Raw genomic sequence first — 15,983 nt, forward strand, 5'->3', positions numbered from 1 at the left:
AGGCCTCAAAATAAGAAATAGAGGTTGCACAAAGTCAATCGATCTCAAGGGGTTTGGGTCGATGCGGCGGAATCTGAGGTATTGCTCGGTGATAGATTCTTTCTTACTCTCCACAGGCCGGGTTCCTGGCACGTAACGCGTTTCCGGTCCGAGGACAAGATAGAGTACAAACTGGACGCCGTTTGTCTAAGAAAGTTTGTTTAGCATACTGAAGAAGCACCCCAAGGCTGATCAACTCACAATGGCAAGAATCCAGTATATCCATCGATAGCCAACCCTCAAGGCCACGAAGCCAAATATAAACGGCGCGACAGGGACACCGAGTGTTACCATTGTGGTCCACACTCCCATATATGTTCCTCTTTCTGACTTGAAGAAGGTCTCCGTAACTACTGCACTTCCGATTGAAGCTGCTGGTGAAATGAAGAAGGCCGTAAGGGCTCGGCAGAGGGCCATTGTGCCATAGGAATGACTGACAGCACAGCCAACATTGCACACCAAGCTACATATCAGGGAAAGCAGAAATACAGGCCGCCTCCCATATATATGCGAGATGGGACGCCAGAACAATGGCGCGCCACCAAGCACAGCAATGACTAACGAAGTCAAGTAGCTTGCTTTTTGGACGCTGATGTGGAGGTCTTCAGCAATATCGACAAAGGCTGACTGGATTGCCGCCGCGGTGAAAGTGGCCATCCTATATAATTTGAAGTTAGTGATTGCCTCATGAGAGTAGTTAAAGAATCAAAATAGGATGCCATAGGCATATCTTAGCACTCAATATGCAGAAGCAATCCGAGTCTTTGTTATAATTCTAGAATATGGATATAATAAGTGGATTGCTTACATGGCATGGAAAGCAACGAGGACCAGGTTGAGCACCTTCTATTAGAACAGCAGGTGAGTAACTACTCGTATGTAGGCTTTTGTCATTGTACCTTTCGCTTTGGCCAGTTCAGAGGGTCGGCCAGGTCCATGGATGGAATGGGATCCAAGTCCACGGATCCATGATGAGAAAGCAGGAACTCGCGATGGTCATTTGAGATACCATCGGGGTCAGACTAGTAAAGATCAGATCATCTATTGTTGCCAGTCATGCTCTTTCTATCATCACTTACACCGTATTCGACATGATGATTTTCTTCTTTCGACATGATGGCTTGGTTTCCGTGAAAAGATGTTTGTAATGAACGTATAAGTATATGCCAAGAAGCGGGCTGTATGCTCTTTTCTAGATGACAAGAGATCCAATCTTGCTTGGCACCATTCTCCGTATTTAGAAGACACGCTTACCCCAGCAATTATCCCTTGATCACCGGGATGGGATCCGCACCCAAGTCGGCCTTCCTGCTCGCCCCCTGTAATACGGGCACCAATCGGATACAGGTGGACCGAGAACAAGTCCCTCTATACTTCTCGGAAATAACAAATTCCTACGTCAGATCGCAATTGTGTTATGTTCCAAGGAGACAAGAGCATGTCATCCATCGTTTATGTGTGTGAGGTGAATTTGTCTATATCCGGTAATAGACTGTCTTGCAACTCATACAATAAGCAGCATGAGCATGACTGTATTTTAGTCGTCATTGCACTGGAGATGTTGGTTTGCGGTTCAATGGATTCGCTTGAAGTCTGGAGTCTTCGAGATGCTCCTCGACTTGAGCCATGATTTTGTCAGATACTCCGTCCCTCGTATACACATCCGTGCGCTCACACTCCCTTTATCCTACATGGGTTTCTCATCTAGAGAATTTGGGTTTGAGGGACCCCATATAATTCAGCCAAGTAAAAGTTGAAAATGCTCTATGAGATGTGCAACTATTGCATCCGGTCCTTCGTTGACTTGTAGACCATGAGGAATTGCATAAGTCTTGATATCTGGTTTCAAAGACCTTGCTATATCATGCATCTCTAGGCTCTCTTCATTGGTCCACATGGACGCACAGCACTGCAATCACCAGCCAATATGTCAGTAATTGAACGCAGTACCTCATGAATTCACGTACGATAATGTCCGGTTGTGTTTCCTCAACCAATCTTTCGATGTCGTATCTAGCTGTAGTCTCATTAGAGAGGAATTACTAGTTTGAAGAAGATAGATTACTTACATGAGCAGTTCCCGACATGCTCGATGGCGTACCGGTCCTCGAGCTCTTGAATCACACGGCTAATCAGGAGTTTCGCGCGTTGCGGCGCATTATTCACGGTTAGAAGTCTGTAAGTGGGCACACTCATGATATCGAATTGCAGAGGATTTGTTCGTCCAATCGACTTAACTGATATGCATCTGGTATATGGCCAGGGTGTTTCAGTGAAGAAAAAAGATGAAAAAAAAGCATGCACCCCACACAGCTGCAACGGCCGAACTCGTCGGTGGCATCCAGCAAAACTCAAACCCTTCACCCAGATTTGATTGCCGATCCATTTCTGCCCAGGTGCTTGCCGATCTTTCGGGGAGAGCGGACTTCGAAACAAACTACGCCAACGCTATCCCGGAATTGCGTCCAAGTAACAGAAGCATCGGAGAGTAAGATCTTACAATTACGTCAAAAACATACACCGGATAACGACTTCTTGATTGGCTGAATGCTTGAAAGCCCGGCAGAACACATGGTGATTGGATAGTCTGCTAGCTCCGGGTCATTTGCGGGGGTCCCGATCACCTTCCGGCGGGGGCTTAAAATGTATGTGAGGCGATCATAGCTGAATGATAGCTTGACTTCCTTCTGACGGTATATCATGCTCATTACTTACTATTCGAGAACATATGTGCCTGTCACCTAAACTTGAGACGAGAAGATACGAACCTCAAGTTCTCTACAACACAGTCCTATCGGAGGTGATACTGAATACTCGCGAAAGGCGGTTCAAGGGACAATGACAGTTGGCAATGGGTACGCTGTGGATGGGAAGCAAGCTTCACCTGGCGTGGCAGGTGTCCGCATTGCTATCGTAGGCGCAGGTAATGCCCGAGATTTATCTGGCACTCGATATGATGAGCTGATAGGGTTCAGGCATGGGCGGCTTAGCTTGTGCATTAGCATTGGCAAAAAAAGGCTTCCAAGACATACAAGTATATGAAATGGCGTCCAATCTTGGGTTTGTCGGGGCCGGTATACAGCTTGCGCCAAATCTGGTCCGCATTCTGACGCGGCTGGGATGCTGGCATAGTATAGAAGCGGAAGCTACGGATGTGTTGGAAGCAAGTATACGAGGTTTGTATATACGAAGAAACCTAGAGGGTGACAGCAGCTGACCCAAATGCACCTAGATGGCGCCACAAATCGAGAGCTAACTCATGTACACATGCCTGACATTCGTGCGAAATATGGCTACCCACATTGCACTGGACACCGCGCCTCACTGGCTGGTGGCTTATACGACGCTTGTAAGAAGGAAACTGCCATTAAATTCAACTTCGGATGTGCTTTTGAAAAAATAGAAGAGTACAAACCAAAGGTCAAATTTACGGTCAAGCCCCGGGATGAAGATTCCCGCCAAGAATTATGTGACGTTCTTTTGGCCGCCGATGGCGTTAAATCCGTTATTCGTACACAAATTCTCTCTGAGATGGGATTGCCGGCGGTCGTGGAAGACACTGGTCAGGCCGCATATCGTATCATGCTTCCCCGCGAGAAGATGGAGTCAGATCCCGAAATGCGCGAACTCATCGACAGCAATCAGGTCACACGATGGATTGGTGAAAAACGGCATTGGATTGCCTACCCTGTTTCCGGTAAAACGATCTATAACATGTCCTCAACCCAGCCCGATACACACTTTGCCGCAGCACCATCCGCCACATACACCACTAAAGGGTCTAAGCAGGGTATGTTGGATGTGTTTTCTGATTATTGCCCACTGGTTCAGCGGTTGATGGACCTTGTCCCTGACGGCGAGGTCTGCGAGTGGAGATTACGTGTGCACAAGCCTCTGCCGACTTGGGTGTGCAATACAGTAGCCATGGTCGGTGACGCGTGTCATCCTACCTTACCACATCTGAACCAAGGAGCAGCCATGGCAATTGAGGATGCAGCTGTTCTCGCAGAGGTTTTGGCCAGAGCACCTGACGCATCGCCAAGTGCTATTCAGAAGTGTCTTCAAGTTTATGAGGCACTGCGCAAAGAACGTACTTCGACACTTGTAGACCTGGCGGCAGAGTCCGGGCGAACCTTGCATTTAGGAGAGGGGAAAGCGAAGGAGGAAAGAGATAGGGAGTTTGCGGAGGCCAAGGCGAGCGGAAAGAAAGTGCCGGATAAGTGGGCTTCTCCCGATGTTCAAGAAATGATATACTCACACGATTGTATGCGTCTGGCAGAGGAAAGGTTTGACGAACTGTACAAGAATATAGCTTGAGATGTAAAAAGAGCAATAGATAATCTTTTGTGAAAACCATGGGTTTCCGTCACATCAAACATACAATTCACCACAAATTTTTTGATTCCGAGACTTGCCAGTTTCTCGATCTTCATCATTTGTGGGCATGTGCGTGTTATATTACTATCCGTGACTTCACTGATTTGTATCCCGTGGCGTCTTCACACCAAGAAAAAAAAGAAAGAAAAGAAAAGGATTCATACTGGATTGAAAACGAAATCGGGTTGCTGGCCAATGCCCTGCCCTGTGTGAAGACCTCCAGCGTTCAAAAAATCATTGTCACCGAGCTGGCAGAAGAGATTGTCAAGTGAGCTCATGGTGTAGCCAGGAAAGCCATCCCAGAGGAGCGTGTCACTCGGCAAGGGGCAGCTTTGTTGTAAATCCTGGAAGAGCTCAGACCCAGCGGATCCTGCAATACTTGACTGGGTTTTGGTATTTGGTGCTACAAGCAGAGGATGCGTTAGTGCGACATGTTATTCAATTTGATAATCACAAACACAGGGAATACACGTACCAAACGTTCTGCATAGATGGATATATTGATTCAAACATCGATATGCTTTTGAGCTCATGATGCTAGCACCCCCAATAGTCTTTAATATATCCAGGGCTTTAAGCAGCAAGGATTCAACCTCCGAGGTAGTAGTGCCTAGGAGAAGAGGCAAGGCCGCGGAGTATATAGTGATGAGCCAGACAGAGAACAAGTGTAGACTTTGTGTAAGGGCTATTGCAGTCAAACTTTAGCACCATCTCCCAAGAGTGGGCTGCTACATATACATACCAGTGAAATTGCACACCCACCATACCGCATTCCGCTTGAAAAATCCCGGATCACGCCGGAGGGACCACTCTATGAGTATCTGAAATTCCTGAATGGCTTGTAGGTCTTGTTTGATCACGGATACAAATGTGCTCTGTAGAATACTGGAATCATTCATTTCGACAGATTTGCGGTTTGTGGTTCGGTCTAAGGCCGTCATGAGTACAGGCCAGCTGATAATCATAACGACTTTATGATAAAAGATTGACAGCATTAGTACATATCGTTCAGTGTGAAACTTTGAGGATGACCATGAGCCCAAGTCTGAACTCGATTTCAGTATGTCAAAGGGAGTGAGTTTATGACGCCACTCCTCGAGGCGTAATAAGAGTCCGATGGTCTTCGCAGTCAGATCCCCTGGTGCCAAGTCTGACGGCGATCCTATATTGGCGGCATATATAGAGTCAATCGCAACACCGACAATCTCGTGCAAGCATCTATGCCAAATTTAGGTCATATGAATACATTGAAGGCAGAAAAGTGTACATACGTCAGGTGTCGGAAGTAAACCAGGCTTTCCATGCAAGATTGCGTTGCAAGCGGTTTGCTTGGCGCTAGGGTTACGAGGTCTTCTAATATCTCAGCCCGGATGTGTTGTGTTGGAACAAGCAATGGTCGGCCCAGGCCATGACTCAGAAGTCTTTTGAAAGTCAGAATTGTATGGATAGTTGAAGAATGAACCCCGTATACCTACCTATCTTGATTCACTACAGCAAACCACACTTTCGCCCGGAGCTCCTTTTCTAGAGTACACAGGCCCTCGTAAGATGATGGTGAATGCAGCCCAAGCTGATATGCCGTCTTAACGGCTAACGAATGGGATGTTAAACTTGCCATTGCTCGATGGCTATTCTGTTGGAAGCTTCCCAGGAGGAGCAATGCTTGCACTTCAGATCGTTAGCGTTTGCTCGAAGATACGAGCCGCAACACTTACCCGTCTCCAAATTTGAAATACACACAGTCTGCTCCCCGGCGAGCACAAGGCCCAGAGCACGGTGATAGAATGGCTCTGCCGCATCCGGGTCGGTCGTGGCCAATGAGTGAGCAAATACGATACATAGCAATGCTTCAATGGAGCGTGAGGGCCGTCTATTGGTTTCTCGTGGGCTGCTCACGACATCAGACTCTCGCAAGAGAGCTGATTCGTTGACATATGGCAGTACCTGACCAACCGTATCGAAGAACTTCTTGATTCTATGGATTGAAGTCAAGGGAGATGCATAAACATCGTCCTTGCCATGCGTGCCCGGATGATCCATTCCCGACGGATGTCGTGGAAGGACGGTCCTTCCGCGCGAGCCTTCGGGGACAGGGAGGTGCTGTCGTTCGCTCTCCTGTTGATATGAAAGGGTACCGCGATGGCCGCAGTTGGCAATTGCGTTTGTTAGGGATCGGAAAAGAGCATGGTTGGAAGTTGGACCTTGACGCCTGTTAGCCCTAGCCGCCCACACTTGCACAAGATCAAAACCTCACCGAAGTATCCAATCTCAGCAGCTGGTTTATGGTCGAACGCGCCGGTTGCTAGAATATCCACAGCTGAGGCGGGATTCGTCGCTGGGGTTCCCACCTCTGTGATATCACCTGTATTGATCTGCGATGGAGATGGTCTTATTTCAGTTTCGTCGTTGCTGATATAGTTTGTGGCAGGATCCAATATATGCCCTGAGCTGGGAATTGTGGAAAGCTCCGAGCCAGCGTCACTGATATTCTTGAGCGCCCAGCGAGCCCTAGCATCCCGTCAGATTCTGCCCTTTCGGGGGTTATCCAGGAAAGAAGCATGAAGCACTGACTTTCGTTCTTTCTGCACCTCTAATCTCTTGTCCTGTGTATTCTGGGAGTACAGACATTCGATGCGTTGTCTTACACACCTGCCACAGACGGGTCTGTTACTGTCGCACTGAGCCAGTGAGTAAGGACGTGAGGATCATATCTACACCAAAGACCACGAGCGAGGGAACTGAGTATACCTTTGACTTTGTCTGCCGGCAGCTGTTGCAGGCCAAGGCTGCTCTACGTCGTTTAGCGAGTGGGCGGCTGCTGCACTCCATTGTGTGCCCGTATCTACGACTGACCTGCACCGGAGGTCCTCTCAAATCCGTCTAATCGTAGATGTCCGGATATTCAGGCGGCTTAGTGAGTCCTCTTCCTGCCTTCAGCAGCCCAGTGTGTCCACATCAGTAGTCTATCAAAATCGCTTAGACTCGTCCGCTGATAAAAAAAAGCCGAGGGACGCCGTGGGACGGAGCCGGGGCTTGTATGCCGGATCCTTTGATGGGGTATGTGAGGTGAGGTATGCCGATTGATAGATTTCTTGCTGTCCGAAGGCTTCAAGTCAGTGAATCAGCTCCTATGTTGTAGCCCAGGACATGCTCTCTACCTGCGATACTATGCTTGCTTACCTACATTAGGTAGAGTAGGTAGCATGTATGTCGTAGTGCAATGCGTGCGTGCCACTGCGGGGTAAGATGGGGAACAGGGCTGATCTGGTCTGCCCCCTCAGGAAGTCAGATCTGGGTTCCGGCACTAATTTCATAAGGTGATTAGTCAATCAGATACTGTGGCTACCTTAGAATAGGGGATTCTCCTGCAACCAGTGAAGGCAGTGATTGTACGTAGTGGACTTGTCACGAATGGTGGAGACGACAGTCGCAACCCTTTTTAGTTGCTCGAGACTCATATGGTCGAGATACTAGCAAATAATACTCACTTGATTGATTCTGAATCACGAAATGCAGTGCACATATAAGGTACGGCTTGTTTATTTCAAGCTGGCGATCTGTTGGAAAGAGACACTGGGCCGAGCGGTGGCTTAATTAAACTCTTGAAGACTTCATCTCACCCTTGCCGTCACCAGTAATCGCTCCTCAAGGTCACTTATCCCTACACTGACCATACTGGGTAGTTTGCCATAGAAATCCCCTCGTTCCACACCCATTTTCTCGTTCGGATCCGCGAGTTGAAATTCGAATGTCCTTAGCAAGGTGCTGACCAATTTGTAAATGTTTGTTTGGGCAACTGTCTTCCCAATACACTGTCGACCTCCCAAGCCGAAGTGCATGAGATATCTTGCTCGGTTCGCCGTCTCAGGTTTCTCCCATCGCGATGGATCGAAAACATTGTGATCGGGTCCCCATACTTCTGCATTGTGATGAAATGCATGGTTGCAGACCGCAACAGATGTCTACAGTACGATGGGAAATATCAGTTTCAGTTCGGATCGCCTTGGAAACAAGAAAACGTTTGACGAATTTGTTCGCTTACTCCTTGCTTGATGTGACGGCCAGCTACGAAAATACCCTCCGGGGCTGTCACCCGCCTGGCTAGCGGCATGGTGAAGACAGGCGTGATGCGAAAGTTCTCTTTAACGCATTGACGCAGATAGGGAAGCGAATTTTCTGCGACAACAACTGAGTACGCAGCTTGGCCGGGTCCTAGCGGTTCAAGACTGCTCTCAATCTCTGAAACAACCTTGGCCATGATGTCCGGTGCGTGAAGCAGATGATATAATAGTAGAGAAGTCGTCGCACTTGTTGTATGAGTACCGGCAATGCTGTATATGGATTGTTGATTAGCAACTGTGCTGACTGTCTTCAAGTTCAGGACTGAAAATTCTCAGATGTTTGCGCTTACATGAAGCCAAACGCTTCAGCTTCCAAATCTGACTGCTTCAGGCGCTCGCCCGTATCAGGATCTATTGCCAAGATCAGGTTGGTCAAGATATCATTTCTTTGCTCAACATCTTCCTTCACATCTTGCAGTTCGACTATCCTCTTCCGAACACACTGTGCCGCGAGGGCTGCGCATTCAGCACGACCTTTAAAGAGAGCTTGCAACCCGGGATGAGGCACTAGTGGCAACCAGGTTTTGAGCGTTTTCGTCATAGATGGCCACGACCCTGTTACGGCAGCAAGAAGGGAGTGTTCGACGACAGGAGGAACGAGATGTTCATCGTCACTGATTTGAACACCAAACGACTGACTAAATGCGAGCTCCCCGAGCACATCGATTGTGTAATAATGGAGGAGTTTCTTTAGGTCGAAAACCTCCTGACGACAAGCAAGGTCTTCGATCTTGTCCCGCAAGATTTTGATATTATCATCAAGATACTGTTCCATGCCCTTGACATGTGATATGGAAAAGCTGTGCGACATGTGCCGTCGCCGTATAGAATGGACCTAGGTCTTCTTCAGCCAAGTTTTCTGCAGACATAACACAGTCCGAGATAGAGCGAATAAAGTACATTCTCATCTCTCATACCGAATACATTGGGTATTTTAGCTCCATAAGCATCGTAGAACTCGGTCTTGGGCATGTTGCGGGCACCCTTTTGATACAGGACAGGAATCGCTTCCTCCGCCGTAATACTCAACTTGTCTGGCCCATACCGTACGAAGGGACCGTATTTCTCATGAAGTTCGGTGAGACGATATGGTTGCTTTAGGGATAGAAACTGCTGAACTTGCCATAGATCCGTCAAAGATGCCCAGAATGGACCCGGATAGCTTGCAAGAGGGTGCAACCACCTTCTATGAACGGCAATTGCTAAAGGGAGAAGTCCTACTAGGACAAAGAGAACGTAAGTGATATGCACTGGCGAGGAGGCAGTTTCAAGCAACAGGGAACCCATATCTGTCAGTTAGTATCATCAAAGACTAAATGATGTGTTGCACGGCTCAGAAAGGTAGCCATGTATTGGCTTTTACATATTAAAATTTGAGAGCAGATATCAGTGAAGTTGCCGTGCATCCGGAAACAGTAAGCCGTCCACCGGGAAAGGCATTTGGTCAAAAGTAGTGGACGGCAGGACGGTGACAGTCATCTTGAATCGTTAGACCAATTGGGTCAAGGTCATCCGGATTTGTGGTTGATCCTTGGGGCAACGGGCAAACCACACCCACCCCCCCAAAATAAATCCCCTAGATTTACACTTATCTATGCATCTGAAGAGTGCGGAGTAAGGTGCATGGGCCAAACCAAAGCAACTATTGCCGTGGAGCGAACTCTTCAGCCTACGTCAATCTCCTGTGGTGTTGAGCGTCCTAAGCGAGTGCACTAACCGCAAAACACTCCGTAGAATGCCTGAGAGATTTACAAGTGTGTCTGCTTTACGATCCTCTAAAATACCGGCACAGGAATACCAGCTGTGATACTGATGCGAAGCTCGAATTGGGGATCTGGCATCCGAACAAAATGGAGATATGCACATCCTCTAAAGACCGATCGACATTGTGGCTTCAGGGAAAGTCATCCTTCCCGATTTGATGAACTGAGTCGTCATTGAAAGACCAGGAAACCTTCACCAACCGACCCAATCCCGGGATAGAGGCGGGTGAATACTCATGACTTGTTTCGTCGTGAAGCTCTCGGGTAATCGAAGCCATACTGGCCCAAAATCTTCCCTCAAACTAGCGGCTAAGTCCTATGTCTGAATCAATGGATTCAAAATGACAGAGTTCTATTGTTTGAAAGCGGTCTTGGTCCAGATAGTATCATGCTAGTCACACATTATTGAGGTTACTTGAAAAGGGTCGATCTCAATGTACAAACACAGCGCATCATCTGGGATACAAGGTAATATTGATATTCAACTCCACTCTCAATTCCACTCAGACCACAAACTCCAAGCTGCACCATCCACTGTGACTCAAGCACCCGTGCGCATGAAGACATTAGACGGCATGTCCCGCTGTCTAAACTCTTCATCGACAACGTACGGAATCTCCCCTCCCTCTTGCTGGAATCCCAACTTAGCATAAACACGTCTGCCCATTGTTGATGCCTCAGTGGTAGCCTCAAGACCACCTCGCCGTTTCGCCTCATCAAGACCCCAACTGGACCAACTTGGCTGCGATTCCCCTACGCTGATAAGCAGGGTCGACCGCGCACAGATCCTGTGGCATTTGGAGTCAGTGATTGTCGTTCAGGGATACAGAAAGAGTAAGAAAAGGCTTCAATAGATGTGTCTCAGGACTAAGTTTCCAGTTTTGAACTGTGTCTTTGTCTCGAAATACGGCTACAATAAGTGAAGATGACATCCGAAGTTGCTTACCAAGACCATTAATGATGGCGGCGAGACTGACGCTTTCTCCTTTACGACCTCTAATCGACGTGCATGAAGTGAGCCCAAGGCTTGGCACAAATAACGTTGCTCTGACTGATCTCCAGGATAGAGTTCCTCGAGATCCAGGTCCTTGTGAAGATCATTCGATGGCGTGTCACCGTGGCCACCCACCATGGACAGCTGCACCCAAATTGCTATGCCGACTACTCGTTCTTGGCTTCCGTTGTTTGTCTCTGGCATTGTTGCCTTGAGAAACACAGTGTTTTCTTGGCCCTGGTCGTCCTTTGTAGCAGCACGCCAGCGCTTCACAAAACGCGCAGCCCCGCGAGCCCTACCATCGACTGTATCCCATCCTGGATTCATTGCTCTCCAGATGGCATCACGTGTCTGCCGGCCAAAGGCCTCACAAACACAGTCGAAACCCCGTGCAAGGTCCTCAGGCTTTTCCACAAGCTCAATACGCGCCTCAGACATGACGATGGTGATCTGTCCAAAGCGGGGTACGGAGTTTTCGCTGTTAGAGTATGATCCTATCGCAATCAAGTCCAATTCATGTACTTTGAGCACCATGCACTCTCTCAATATAGATTATCTCAAGAAAGCCGGTATACGGTAGATTTTCGGCGACGATGACAGCGCAACGTAGTTCTGTCCTCAATGCGGCAGTGTCTAGCCGAGCTGTGACGACCCATCTGGCCAGAATGACTCCACGTATTAGCTAATGGCCAATGGCTAATTAGGTAGCGTCTAGCCGTGATGGAAGACAGAAACGACATGTTTGATGCATGCGCGCCGAATCTCGAGATAGACATCTTTCTTGCGATTGTTGTTCTTCGAAGATCTCTTCTGGTACTAACAGGAAGAATATCCTACTGGCTGGCATTGTTCGGCAAGGGTCGCGATTGCTCGTAATCATCTCGCAGAGAATTTGGGCATGACATTCGCCTTGTCTCGGCCAAAATGGCCACTAATTACGGCGCCATAGAATGCGCGTTGAGTTACTTAAGGCTTGGATAGAGCGGAATGCGGCTGGCGGAGGTCGCAAACGATGAATATCATCTCAGAATCTCAGGCAGAGACCGACAAGCCGAGTCAATCTGTCAGCCATTCTGTAAGTCAGGTAGGTGGAGAGAAGCTGTTCCTGAGCTTGGAACTTTGAAAGGAGGTGTTTCGGGGCATCCTAACCCGAAAAGGTTGCATTCGGGGGCGAGATCCCACCATGCCCCCTTCCAATTTGCTATTCCCTCCTGTAGAAATAACCATATGACTGCTGTCTCAGGTCCCTCGAAGCACTTCTCTACCTGCGACGTAGTGCAACTCCTCGCACGCCCATGTGGCATGTAGCCGGTGTCCTTCATTATTCAATATACCTCAGCAGCCACCAACTCATCCTCCACTACCAAGCCTAAGAGCCCACGGGCATCTCAGGACCAAGACATAAGCCCAGCTTCGTCTTGACCTGGGAGGAAGATCCGCCTGTGTCCGTCCAAGCCACGAGAATACGGCGAGTATCCGCAGTCTGCATCGTCTAGGTACATGTACTTGTACATTACGGTGGCAGTTTGCTGCCCCGCCTACGATTCATCGCCGCTTTCCCCTTCCTGTCGACGGACGTTGGAGATAAAATAATTACAGCTTGGCTGTACGGCCCGCCTTGGCTGCCAATCGCGCCACCCAAGGATTTCTTTCTACGTACTTACCAGACCAAGGAGAGTCTGTCAAGTTCTGCGGGCTCGATCAAAGTTTCATCACACGAGACCATGTGGTGTCCCCGCAGACGAGTCCGTCAATTAACGAGGCCAAGCCAGGCAGCGTACCATCTTGGGGCTTTGTTCTGTGCCATCAATGTAGCCTCAACTAACCTGGCCAAGCTGGATATCCGAATGGATGCCACTCATAAGGACCCTTCCTAGCCCCTGGCATAATGCCATTGTTTGGGCAATTCCGCCAATGGTATGTTAGGGGCAATCTATATTGCCCTCGCTATGCTCACCCGAGCGCCCCGTTGAAGGAAGATTCCGAACGTTTTTAGATTACCAGGTCAGGAGCAAGTGCGTCCCTGGTCTCGATTCAAAGCACCTCTCGATTATATAGTTCTTCAGACTCCAGCTACTCTATCATACTGAGTGGCAGTGGTGGTTACCGCGCTCCGAACATCTTTGTAAGTGTTTCTTTCGGATGGGGATCAAGATGCTTCTCCAATTATTCCTGTTGTCCGTCTTTGCTTTCTCGTCTGTGCTCGGTGCTTTTGGTTTCACCAAATCAGGAACCAACTACATCGTCGACGCCGGGTCGGACAATCCTCTCATCTTCCAGGTCAGCTCAACCAGCTGCGACATTAATTCGATCAAATATCGTAGCGTCGAGCTGCAATACTCCGGCAAGGGCTCTCACATCTCGTCTGGATTGGGTACCGCGACTGTATCCGTTTCTCAGATTAGTGGTTGGTAAATGATCTCGCCGAGAGCTAGTGCCTTACTAATACCGAGAAGGATCCTCGAATTATATCAAAATAACGTGTGTTACATCAACATTGACACAGTACATGGTTGTTCGCCAAGGAGAGAGCAGCATTTACATGGCGACATACATTACTGCAGAGCCAGACATTGGTGAGCTGCGCTTCATTGCTCGCCTGAAGCCGGATGTGCTGCCGTACGAGTACCCGTACGGTGATGTCTCAACCACCGCAGATGGTACCGCCATTGAAGGCTCTGATGTGTTCCTTGTCGATGGAGAGACCAGGTCTAAATTCTATTCCTCTACTCGGTTCATTGATGAGAATGTCCACTGCGTCTGGGGTGACACTGTCGATACAATCCACGCATGCATCATGACGCCACAGCAAGAGTCGAGCTCCGGCGGACCATTCTTCCGTGACATCGATAACAATAATGCCGGCGACAGTACAAACTTGTACAATTATATGAACAGCGGCCACGCGCAGACCGAATCCTTCCGAACTGGCTTGCATGGGCCATATGTGATGCAGTTCAGCCGTTCTGGAATTCCTTCGGTAAAGAGCATTGACACATCCTTCTTTAGCGAGCTCAGCGTCACAGGCTATGTCGCGGCATCGTCTCGTGGCTATGTTAGTGGCACCGCGACTGGTGTCTCTAGCTCTTTCCAGGTTGTGGTTCATTGGTATAACTCCGCTGCCCAGTACTGGGCGGTCGCTTCTTCTAGCGGAGCCTTCACCTCCCCAGCGATGAAGCCCGGTACATACACGATGGTACTTTACCAGACTGAGTTCAAGGTCGCCAGCACGACTGTGACGGTATCTGCCGGCCAAACGACTAGCAAGAGCATTGCCAGTACCTTCTCAACCAGCCACACTACTCTCTTCAAGATTGGTGAGTATGATGGCCAACCTACCGGCTTTCGCAATGCGGATAAGTTCCTGCGCATGCATCCATCAGATAGTCGTATGAGCAGCTGGGGGCCACTGACTTACACCGTCGGTTCATCCGCCTTGAGCGACTTTCCTATGGCCATCTTTCAAACGGTGAACAACCCCGTGACCATCAAGTTCACGCTCTCGTCTGCACCTGGTGCTGCAACTCTCCGAATCGCGACCACGCTTTCTTTTGCCGGCAGCCGTCCACAAGCAAAGGTGAATAGCTGGACAGGACCGGCCCCGGCCGCCCCAACCAAGATTGATAGCCGAGGAGTGACAAGAGGTGCATACCGAGGCTACGGGGAGGTATACGATGTCAGCATCCCATCTGGAACACTTGTTGCCGGCAGCAACACAATCACAATCACCTCTATCTCCGGAAGCAGCGGCGATACGTTCTTGAATCCAAATTTCATCTTCGACTGTGTCGAACTCTTCACAGGTACGACTTCTCAAAGCTCTACCACACAGATTGCCACCCCTACCACGACAGCGAAGCCTATGACTACGTCAACAAGCGGAGCTACGCAGACGCAATATGGCCAATGCGGGGGCACCGGTTACACTGGGCCTACAGTGGTATGTCGATTTTGATCACTGCTAACATGCTACAGGCTGATACTTCCCAGTGCGCAAGTCCGTATTCCTGCACTTATTCGAATGAATGTAAGTTGCGTGCCAGCTCAGATCTCATGTGCCAGCTGACCATTGTCCCAGACTATTCGCAATGTCTCTAAATATGCTGAACTAGCATCCCTCAAATGACACGACCAAGACATAGACGGCTTCATTGTAAATAGTTTTCATCATTTTCGCTGTATATAGTTCCATGAACACCAACAAAAGCCCATTGGCTTCCGCAATACACGTACAAAACAGACTTTTCTCTGCTATAGCCGGAGCTGGTCCCTTTCAGCAATACGTCCGCTCAGAAGACACAGCACTTGTAGTCGCTACCCCCTGGGCAAAGGTCTGCCTCTGATCAATCACTGCTTTCTGCCAGGGTCTTGGATGTACAGTTACTCACTGCTCTTCCACTTTCCACTGCCTGGGTCTCCTAGTGGACAGGCATGACTTGTCCACTCACAATAGCTGTAACCTTCTGGATGCGTAGAGTCGCAGGTGTTGACATAGCAGCACTTCACATTGCTGGGGTCGTCAGGACACAGTCCGCTTATGTATGTACCGCCGTACTTGTCGCAATCGGATGTTTTCACGCAGATGCCAGACCAGCTAAAGGAGCCGTAGCCATACTCGTTATGGCAGTGGCCACCAACCTTTGCGGAAACATGGGGCAGCAGGGGCAACAGCGATAGGATCAACTTCAT

General features: G+C 48.9%; 2 protein-coding genes across 2 annotated transcripts; one reads left to right on the forward strand and one right to left on the reverse strand.

Annotated features, from left to right (window-relative positions):
• Positions 1-843: 843 nt before the first annotated feature.
• UCRPA7_6749 (putative mfs multidrug transporter protein) lies at positions 844-1,154 on the reverse strand (the record flags this gene model as incomplete). The annotated part of the gene is made up of 3 exons (XM_007919289.1): positions 844-885; positions 939-1,061; positions 1,119-1,154. The coding sequence occupies 3 exons, from the start codon at positions 1,152-1,154 to the stop codon at positions 844-846; spliced, it is 201 nt and encodes a 66-aa protein (XP_007917480.1).
• A 12,054-nt stretch (positions 1,155-13,208) lies between these two features.
• On the forward strand, positions 13,209-15,420 carry UCRPA7_6750 (putative rhamnogalacturonase b protein; the record flags this gene model as incomplete). Its single annotated transcript, XM_007919299.1, has 5 exons — positions 13,209-13,211; positions 13,801-15,097; positions 15,174-15,234; positions 15,285-15,321; positions 15,373-15,420. The coding sequence occupies 5 exons, from the start codon at positions 13,209-13,211 to the stop codon at positions 15,418-15,420; spliced, it is 1,446 nt and encodes a 481-aa protein (XP_007917490.1).
• Positions 15,421-15,983: the final 563 nt, after the last annotated feature.

Source organism: Phaeoacremonium minimum (genome assembly GCF_000392275.1).
Source record: "Phaeoacremonium minimum UCRPA7 unplaced genomic scaffold PA7_03_scaffold_495, whole genome shotgun sequence".
NCBI lineage: Eukaryota > Fungi > Ascomycota > Sordariomycetes > Togniniales > Togniniaceae > Phaeoacremonium > Phaeoacremonium minimum.